At 50.0% G+C, this 10,419-nt stretch overlaps 1 protein-coding gene across 1 annotated transcript in view; it reads left to right on the top strand.

Annotated features, from left to right (window-relative positions):
* The first annotated feature begins 273 nt into the window (after positions 1–273).
* LOC308525992 (F-box-like/WD repeat-containing protein TBL1X) overlaps positions 274–10,419 on the top strand; it is a 33,788-nt gene continuing 23,642 nt past the window's right edge. The window contains exon 1 of the mRNA XM_081100894.1: positions 274–549. Coding sequence (XP_080957020.1) covers positions 345–549 — 205 coding nt within the window. The 5' untranslated portion in view covers positions 274–344. The remainder of the gene's footprint in view (positions 550–10,419) is intronic.

Genomic DNA, 10,419 nt, shown 5'->3' with positions numbered 1-10,419 from the left:
GGGCTGACGGGCCCCAAACCGGCCTCCGGCGCCCGCGCGGGAAGACGAGCAGGGCCCCGAGCCACAGCCCGGGCCACCCCCGGCCCCGAGCGCGCATCCCGAGCGCGCGCCCCTCTCGCCCCGCGCCGCTGGGGAGACCCGAGCACGCGCCCCAGCGCCTCCGCCCGCCCCGGCCCGGCCTCCGCTCCGCGCCCCGCGCCCCGCCCCGCCCTCCCGCCGCTCCGCCCTCCCGCCGCCAGCCCCGTCGGCTCCTTCCCGGGTCGGCCCCGCAGTTTCAAGTTGCAGCGCAAGTTCGCTGGTGGCCGGAAGCCTCCCCTCCTCGGCCAGCCGGACCCCCGGAGCGCATGGAGGTGGGCCCGCGGCCTCTGGGGCCTCGCAGCCTGCGCGCCCCGCGCCATGGAGGGCGCCGAGCCCCGCGCGTGGCCCGAGCCTTGGGCCTGTACCGCCGGAGGCGGGCGCCCCGTGGAGGTGCAGCTGAACGGTGGCGCCCCTCGGGGCTTCACCCTGAAGGCCGCCCGCCAGCACGGCCCGCCGCGGGGCATCAGCAAGGTAAGGCGCCCGCGGGTGGGCGGGGGCTCGGAGGGGTGGAGGCACCGGCGGGAGCGCGGCCGTCGCCCCCCGCAACGGGGCGCGTCGGCCCGGTCACCTGTGGGAGGCGGACTTCCGGACACGCATAGGTGCGGCGCGGCGTCCCCGCTGCTCTGCGGCGGCCGGAGCCCAGCTGCCGCCTGGCGCCGCGCAGTGTTTCAATGGCTTCTGTTCCGGGTCCCTCTCCGCGAAGGGGCCCGGAGGGTCCCCGTCACTCCCGGCCTCGCCAGCAGCGGCCTGCACCTGTGGGGCCGCCCAGAGGCCCGGAGGGAACGCTCCCCGCCGGTGCGTGCCTCTGTTGGGCCCGGGGTTCCACACCCCTGGGACCTGCACCCTTACCGCTAGGAAACGCAGCCCAGCCGCCGCCGCCATCCAGCCCGCAGATTCGCATCTGTCCGTCACTGTTCGCTCACTTTCGGTTTCCATTTCCCTGGCGCTCCGGAGACCTGCCCAAACGCACAGAAACTTTTCAGCCGCCTTTATGAAAGCGGAGTTTCAGCTCCAGTGATAAGACATTCCCAATGTGTCTCATCAGGAATGGGATTCTCCTATGGGGTTTGGGGGAGACGGGCTGCTTTAGAACGAGATTATCTTGTCTCAGAAACAAAATTCATCTTGGAACGGACCAGGGGAACCTGTAAAGACACGCAAACAGCAAACACATCGCCCTGTTTTTGTTCTGGTTCAGAGTGTGGGTTGGTCCGTTTACTTGGGAAGGGTTGGGCCAGCTCATTCCTAGGGACAAAGTTCCATTGAAAATGTGAAAATGTTTGGCTCCTGGAAGCGTTTGAAGGTGACCTACCTGTTTCCTGGTCTTTCCTGCGCGTCCACCGCAGGGAGAAACCTGGTGACTGCCAGCCCACCCTCCCGGCATGAACGTGGGCAGTGGGGTGGGTGGCTCCGTTGTTCAGAGAGCAAATGAGCCGCCCAACTGTTCTGTTCCGTACTTTCTCTCACGTTTATATTTGCAGAACCGGGGGCTTTGAGGCAGGCTTGTTCAGAGTGCACTGAATTTATGTGGACTGCACTCCTGGGAAAGATGGTGGGCAGTCACTGCACGCCTGGCCCAGCAAGAGCATTTTCCCCACAAAGTTTGTATTAAAGCGTATTTTGCCTGTATCTTTTAAAAATATATATATACTTGGGTATCAACTTTTTTATTAATTAAAACAAATTCTTTTTAGAGAGAGAGAAGGGCAAGAGAGAAGCATTGATCAGTTGTCTCTCATGCGCCCAGACCAGGGATCGAACATACAACCTAGGTGTGTGCCCTGAATGGAACCCGCAGCCTTTTGATATATGGGAGGACGCTCCAGCCCACTCAGCACCCAGTCAGGGCTTGCCTGTATCTTTTAAATAAAGGTTTTACAGGGCATTTCTGATGGTAAAATTAAAGGGATTGGATAAGCTACTCGGACCTTTAACATTTCATGTATTCTTTTTAGGAAAAGATACATGATTCAACATTCATGGTGGGACAAATGTAGGTTTACAGTTGTGAGTACTCAAAACAGTTTATTCTTGTATTATTACTTAATCGTATTATTTTCCATACAAACAACTGTAAAACTATGTTTGCCCCACCCTGTCTCTTCCTTGGACTTGCCTTTATAGCCGATGGAACACGTTGTAAAACTTTACTTACGAAGAAGTCTTGCTTTTTGGCCTTACACAGTGTGAGAAAGCTGGAAGTCACTTTAAAATTTAGTTGTTTTACAGCTGGATAAAGCGACTCCAAAGCATTCATCCTTTCTAAGGTACCCCAAGTTTGTTTTTCCTTAATATATTTTTTTATTTTTTAATTACAGTTGATACGCAATACTATAGTAGTTCGAGGTGTGCAACCCAGTGATTAGACATTTATGTTAGTTACGAAGTGATCACCCTGATAAATCTAGTACCCATCTGACAACAGGTACCCCAAGTTCTTAAAATCCCTGTTCTAGCTGTCTAAGAGGACCCCCCAGTTCTAAAATGATACACTGGTGACCCAGTGCATTATCAGTGGCCGCCTCTCCTCCCTCAGAGGCCGCCATTCTGGAAGCTGAAAGAGGCGGGCCGTGACACCCAGGGAAAGACGGCCTTCTCCGGGCGTCTGCCTGTTGGTTGGCTCCCACGGGAGTTACTAAGGTTTTTGTTTGTTTTGCTCTGTTTTGGAAAGTTTTTATGGCTAGGCTGGTAGCAGGGTACACACACAGCCTTCCTGGATTGTGCGTCAGGATTTTGCAGACTGAAATGCTTGTGATTCTTATCTGAGGCGCTCCTGCGTCCCTCCCTTAAACTGCTGCTTCGTCTTGTAGCCGCCTCAGGGTGACGGGAGAGCTGTGGTTTCTCTGCTTACGCGGGAGAGGATTCAGAGCGGCTTGGGCTGTGTTCTGAGTTTCCGTGCACACTTGTATGTAAGTGCACAGAGGCCTTCTCACACACGCACACGTGGAACAGTATTGACAGTATTTACATAAGTGTCTTTTCTCCTGGATTAGTTGTCAGGGACACTCACTTACAATTTAGCAGCTGGTAATTAACTATCACGCTATTAGAAAAGGATGAGGACACAGACAGTAGGGGGGTGAGCGCCTGTGCTGGGGGGTGGGAGCGGGCTGAGAGAGGTCAGTGGGGGAAAAGGAGACATATGTAATACTTTCAACAACAAGAATTTAAAAGAAAAGGATGAAGGAGTGCGTGTCTAGCTTTACTTAAAAAATGGAAATAGACTTTTTTGATGGGCCCTGGGGACAATTGTTTCACACCAGAATTTAGTTTAATCTGAGCTTTGACTTCTTTTCCTCTTGTTACTGAAAAATCTTCAGGGCTCATTAGATAGTAATTCTTCTCATCAATTTTTTGCATTTAAAAAACTTTGTGATAAGCCCTGGCCAGGTGGCCCAGTTGATTAGTCATCCCATACACCTGGAAGGTTGTGGGTTCAATTCCTGGTCAATGCACATACCTAGATTATGGGATTGATCCCTGGTCGGGTGTATATGGGAGGCAACTAATCAGTGTTTCTCTCTTTTCCTTCCTTTCTTTCTAAAATCAGTATAACCCGGCCAGTGTGGTTCAGTGGTTGGGCATCAACCTATGAACCAAGAATTCACTGGTTCTATTCCCGGTCAGGGCACATGCCTGGCTTGCATGCTCAATCCTCAGTAGGGGGCGTGCAGGAGGCAGCTGATCAATGATTCTCATCATGTTTCTATCTCTCCCTTCTTCTCTGAAATCAATAAAAATAAACATATCCTTGGGTGTGTATTAAAAAAACAACCACTTTGTTATTAAATAGTTTATATGTTAGAGCCCTGGGTCTTAGCACAGTCCCTATTTGACAGAATCTGGCTGGGAGAAGCTGGACCCTGTGTGAGGACTCTTGCTGTGATAATGAGGTCTCCTTAGAAAGCCTCACAGGGGTGTGCATCTTAGAACTGGGAGGGGTGCCCCATCTAGGCTGCTTCAGCCCCTGACCTGGTGGAGACCTTGTGTAGCCCACTGTATAAATGTGCGCTGGGGTCAGCAACCCAGCAAGTCTTGAGAAGGACCTTGAGGACCAGATCTAGACTCCAAATGTTCCTGTTTTCCCTCCAGTCAGTGCCATCTGCAGTTGTGGGAAATCCGTTGGCAGAGCCATATTGAATGACTCTCACATCCATCTGACGACAGTTTTTAAATCTTGACGCTGTTGACGTTCTGGGCTGGTTCATTTTCTTTGGGAGGCTTCCCTGTGCATTGTAGGATGTGTAGCAGCATCCCTGTTCTCTCCCACTGGCACCCCCTCTGCAGGTGTGATAACCAGAAAACCCCCTGCAGGCTGCCCAATGTTCCCTGGCTGCAACATCGCCCTTGCTGTGTAACCGTGTGTCACGAAAGGATGTCAGTGTTTAAAGCTCATGCTTCCTTCTTTTGAAGACACTGGCCTGTGGGGTCTTCTGCTTGGAGGCCCCTCAAGTGGCCAGTCATTGCATGGAGTGCTGTCCCCCCCCCTTCCCCCACCCCGGGACTCTCCAAGTGCATGAACTTAGTCAGGTCCGACTGCAGGCCGCTATGCAAGCAGACTACCAGTAATTTTCCATTCAATTTTCAATGCCTTGCCTTGAAAATGGAACACCACTGACTTTGTTTCTAACACTTTCCCAGTGTGTAACTCTGAGGTGACCCACCTGAGAACGATGTCTCCTGAAAACTCCTTGTTTCACACATGCGTCCTTCACTGGCTCTTTCCCTTGCCGTCCGCTACACCGTCCGCTCCAGTGCTGGTTTCCCGAAAGTCCTTCCCTTCTCTCCCGTCTCTCATCTGTGTGGTCCCTTGCACTCCCTGGAGAGAGTGGGTGTGTGTAGACAACTGTTGAATCTCCATGTGCAGTTCCGACCTGGGTTCGCCCGCAAACTCGGAGTGATCCAGACGGTGATCATTCATTCATCTTCCCTCACCTCCTTTAATTCTCCTGCATTGCCAGCCCTGTCCATAGCTTTATCCACAAATCTGGGACTCATCCCTAAGTATCTCTCTCCTGACCTTCCTCGGCCAGCTGACCCCCACCTCCTTTGGAGCCTGCGTGTCTTGTGTTGCCTTTTCTTTCTCATCCCGGTGATGGGGCTGCCTGCATTATTGCTCGCCTGGACAGTCGCGGTGGTCACTAACTTGGGCACTGCCTCCGCGCTCTCCGTGGGTCTGAGTCCTGCAGACGTCCAGCAAAGCAGGGACCAGAGCGCCCTTGGAGTCCTCATGCTCTGGCTGGAACTCAGTAACAGTAGCCATGACCTCAGTGACTGCTCATGTGACACTTTAGCTGGGTATACACAGCGACTTTCAACCAGTGTGCTGCTAGAGTGTTTAAAACATGACCTCTTTCCCCTTAGATTGTCAAATAAAAATACAGCAACAGCCAACACAACAATTCGGTGTGAATGAATCAAATTTATACCTATTTATTTTGGTCAAATCGGCAAAGAATATATTTTTTTTGGTGTGCTGCAGAATTTTAGTAATTACTTTATGTGTGTCATGATATGAAAATGGCTGCTATAGATGCTTCTTTCTGTTTTCGCTCCTGACTGTTTCACAGCCTCATCTTCCATATCCTCTCTCCCGTCTTGATCTTTTAGGCCTGTACTGCCCCTTGGGAGCCACTCGCATGTCACTCTTGAGCACTTGAAATGTGGCGAGTCCAAAATGAGATGTAGTGCAAGTGAAAGTACACCCTGGGCTTTCGACTTAGTCTGAAAAAAAGGGCGATGTAAAGAATTTCACTGATAATCCCTTTACATCTATTACATGTGGAAATATTTTGGCTCCTTTGAATTAAACAAATAGTCTCTTATTAAAATTAACTTCACATATTTCTTTTCCTTTTTAAAATGTGGTTCCTAGCCCAGCTGGTGTGGCTCAGTGGTTGAGTGTTAACCCATGCACCAAGAGGTTAAAGGTTCGATTCCCCATCAGGGCACATGCCTGGGTTGTGGGCTCGATCCCCAGTAGTGGACATGTAGGAGGCAGCCAATCCATGATTCTCCCTCATTGATGTTTCTATCTCTCTGTCTCTCTCCTTTCTTCTCTCTAAAAATCAATAAAAAGATTTTTAAAAACCACTTTAAAATGTGGCTTCTACAAAATTGGAAGTGATATCTGTGTCTCTTGGTGTATTTCTTACTGGCCAGACCAAGCATGTCAAACTCTCGGCCCACGGGCTGCATGTGGCCCACAACAAATATTTTTGTGGCCCAGCCAATATAACGGTATGTAAGAAACGTTTTAATAAAAATTTCGTAACTTAATTTTTACAATATCCTGCTATGCAGAATTATTAATAATGAACTGATCACTATAATCGTGTTGCATTCATTTCCCTTACGTGCCTTATGCACAGGCGCACCATTTCTCGCCACTAATACTAGCAAGCGAATATTTTAGCAGCCGATTGCCACATCATTAGTCTTGTACTGACTTGTTTGGTGTACGCAACAGGAAATATTTTGCTTTCAGAGAACAAGAAAAATAGGTTTATTTGCGTTATGCTTATTGATTTGTGCAATTATTCAGTGTCTGTTAATGTTCAAGAAAAATTATTAAAATGTTCTATTTATGTTAATGATTACTCATTTATTTCAACCCTTTTTATTCAGCATGTCTCTATGAAAATAAACCTACGTTTCTATGAAAATTGAAGCTTTTGGGTTTTTTTGCAGCCCACATAAACTTCAACCTTGTTTATTTGTCCCGTGTTAGCCTGTGAGTTTCACATGCTTGGGCTAGACCAGCCGTGGGCAAACTATGGCCCGCGCCCATTTGAAATGAATAAAACTGGAAAAAAAAAAAAAAAAAAAAAGACCATACCCTTTTATGTAATGATGTTTACTTTGAATTTACATTAGTTCACACAAACACTCCATCCATGCTTTTGTTCCGGCCCTCCGGTCCAGTTTAAGAACCCATTGTGGCCCTCGAGTCAAAAAGTTTGCCCACCCCTGGGTTAGAACCTGGGATGAGAGCGACTCTGGATCACATTTCAAGGAAGCCCTGCTGGAACCCCGGAACCCCTACTCGGGAGCGGGCTGTCCCAAGCTTCCTTCCTGGCTCTCCTGGCTGCACGTTCCCATCTCTGCTGCTGCCAGAGTCCCTTTCACCCAGAGCTCAGGGTCACAGGGAGGCTGGGGAGGGGGTGGGGAAAGCAGAGCCTGCCTGACCTTAAGCCTATCTTGGTGACAGGCACACCTGGCAACAGGCACCCCTGGGCATGGGCTTGGGCTGTTGGTCTGAACAAGCCCAGATCAGGAGAATTAACACACATGCCATCAAATCCATCCTTTGAAAGTATACAGTTCAGTATCTAAATGGTGAATATTTTCATCACTGCACAAGAAATGTGCCCATTAGCAATCATTCCTCATTCTCCAACCCCCAGAAACCACCAGTGTGCGCTCTGTCTGATGGGTTTGCGTGTTTCAGACATCCTGTATAATAATAGAGGAATATGCTAGTTATCCGGGACGCCCTCAGGGGTAACGACAGGCAGGAGCGGGTGGGCGTGGCTGCATGCCACATGAGGCCGCCTCAGATAAAATAAAATGCGTTCACATGCCCTAAAGCACAAACATCCCAGCAGATAACTCAATGCAGGTTATTGTGTAATCACAGTGATTACACAATAAATCACAATGATTACACAATATTGATTACACAATGAACTTATTTTCACCAAAAAAAAATAACATCTTCACTTAAAGATGCCCCAGTAAGGCTGCTGAGGCTTTCGTCCGTCCCTTTCTACACCGAAGACGACAGGGTTCAAGGAGGAAGGGCTCCCGTTTCGTTTTCTCAGCACCCAGCCAGGAGGCCTCCCTGGGCGGCTCTCCCCTCCGAGCCCTGCAGGACGGGCGCCCCGAAGGGAGGAGGAGTTAAGTGCTTTCCCTCCGGACCCCACGCACCCCGCTCTCTCTGGGGGTCCGGAAATCCGCCTCCCGGGCCGACTGCGCAGCAGCAGGGCCTGGCGAGCCGCGGAGAGGGCGACCTGCCCATGCGATGTGTACGCAGGCGGAGGCCACGCAGCTGCCACAGTTGAAGTCGTCCTGGATGGAGGACGGGGTAGTGGGCATCAGAGTTGGCCAGGTCGGCAATGGAACCCCAGCTCCCCACCCAATGACTAGAGCACACGGACCTCAACGGTCCTCGGTCACTTCCTGAGCAGCAGTCAGCCCCGACCCGGATCAAACCCGAAACCTAAGTAGGTGCCCTGACAGAATGAACCCAAACCTTTGCTGTGGCAGAGGAGCTCCGGCCCACAGCAGGGGCCAGGGCACCCAGAGGTTTTGTTGGGAGGCCCCGACAGCCCCCAGCACAGTGGGTTAGAACCTCCTCCTGATGCAGCAAGGTTGCGGGTTGGGTCCCTGGTCAGGGCACAGACAAGAAGCAACCAAACAGAGCATAATAAGTGGAATAACACACTGGTGTTTCTCTTGCCCTCTTCCTCTCTCTAAAATAATCAATCAATAAAAATTAAAATAAAAGATAAACCTCTGGCTCACAGAGTTGCTAAAACAGAAAGTGAAGTCCCATCCCCCCCCAACAAATACTGTGCATGCTCCTTCAATAACCACACTGGGGATGGGTGTGTGTTTGTTTGTTTTGGTTAATCCTCACCTGAGGACATTTTTGCATTGATTTTTTTTTTTTCCTCCGGAGAGTGGAAGGGAGGGAGAAAGACAGAAACTAAGAGAAAGAAAAACATCGATCAGTTGCCCAAGCAATGCGACAGGGATGGAACCCACAACCTGTGTATGTGCCCTCACCTGGAATCAAACCCATGACCCTTCGGTGCATGGGAGGACACTCTAACTACTGATCCACACCGACCAGGGCCTAGAGGTACATTTAAAAAATTTTTTTCAGATCTGCCCTGGTCAGGTGGCTCAATTGGTTGGAGTCGCAACCTATGCACCAAAGGATTTCCTGTTGGATTCTAGGTTAGGGCACATCTTAGGTTTAGGTTAGATCCCGCTGGGTCAGCAGGTGCAGAGGCAGCCTACTGGTATTTCTCTGTCACATGGATGTTTCTCTCTAAAAATAAATTTTAAAAACATCCTTAGGTGAGAATTAAAAATATATATATTAAAAATTTTTCAGATCTAAAATTTTACTTGGTTCTTTTTTAAATTTTATTTTTCATTAACAGTTCACATTCAGTATCCTATCCTATATAATAAAACCCTAATATTCAAATCAACCGAATGGTGGAATGACTGCTCGCTATGAACTGACCACCAGGGGGCAGATGCTCAACATAGGAGCTGCCCTTTGGTGGTGAGTGCACTCCCACAGGGGCGGGGGGGGGGGGGGGGGGGGGGGGGAGCGCTGCTCAGCCAGAAGCCAGGCTCACACTGGCGAGTGCAGCAGCAGTGGCGGGAGCGCTAAGGAGCAGTGAGCCGAGCGGTAGGGAGCAGCAAGCAGGTAGGCAGTAAGGAGCGAGGGGTCCTGGACTGCGAGAGGGCACAGGCCGAGCTGCGGGGACCCCCCCCCCCTCCAGTGCATGAATTTTGTGCACTGGGCCTCTAGTTTTATATAAATGGATTCACACTATGTGGTCTTTGGTGTCAGGTTTCTCACTGAGCATCCCGTCATCAAGGCCCGTGTCAGAGCTTCACTCCTTTTCATGGCTGCATCATATTCCACTGTGCAGATGGGCCCTATGCTGTTTGTCCAGTCATCAGTTGATGGACATCTGCTTGTTTCACTTTTGACCATTAGGAATAGTGCTGCCGTGGACACTCACATGTGCACAGGACCCAGGTTTTCAGTTCTCTTGGGTATTTTCCTTGAACTTTGTCATACACTCACGCAAGCAGGGTACCTGTAGCGCCAGAGCACGGGGCATTGCACCCACCATAAATCAGACAGTAGGGTTGGTCATTCTAGCTTAGAGCCTGTCTAAAGAAAATTAAAACCAATAACTTTAAAATCTTAAAATCTGCAAATGAACAATTTAAAAAACTCATGGGGGTATTTTTTTAAAATATATTTTATTGATTTTTTACAGAGAGGAAGGGAGAGGGATAGAGAGTTAGAAACATCGATGAGAGAGAAATATCGATCAGCTGCCTCCTGCACACTCCCTACTGGGGATGTGCCCGCAACCAAGGTACATGCCCTAGACCGGAATCGAACCTGGGACCCTTGAGTCCACAGGCCGACGCTGTATCCATTGAGTCAAACCAGTTAGGGCAACGGGGGTATTTTCTTTATCTTAAGAATAGTTTATTGATTTTAGAGAGGATAGGAGAGGGAGAGAGAAACGTAGATGTGAGAGAGCAGAACATCGATCAGCTGCCTCCTGCATGCTCCCT

Source organism: Myotis nattereri (assembly GCF_964212035.1).
Source record: "Myotis nattereri genome assembly, chromosome: 10".
Lineage (NCBI taxonomy): Eukaryota > Metazoa > Chordata > Mammalia > Chiroptera > Vespertilionidae > Myotis > Myotis nattereri.
This window is presented reverse-complemented; position numbering and strand designations above follow the sequence as displayed.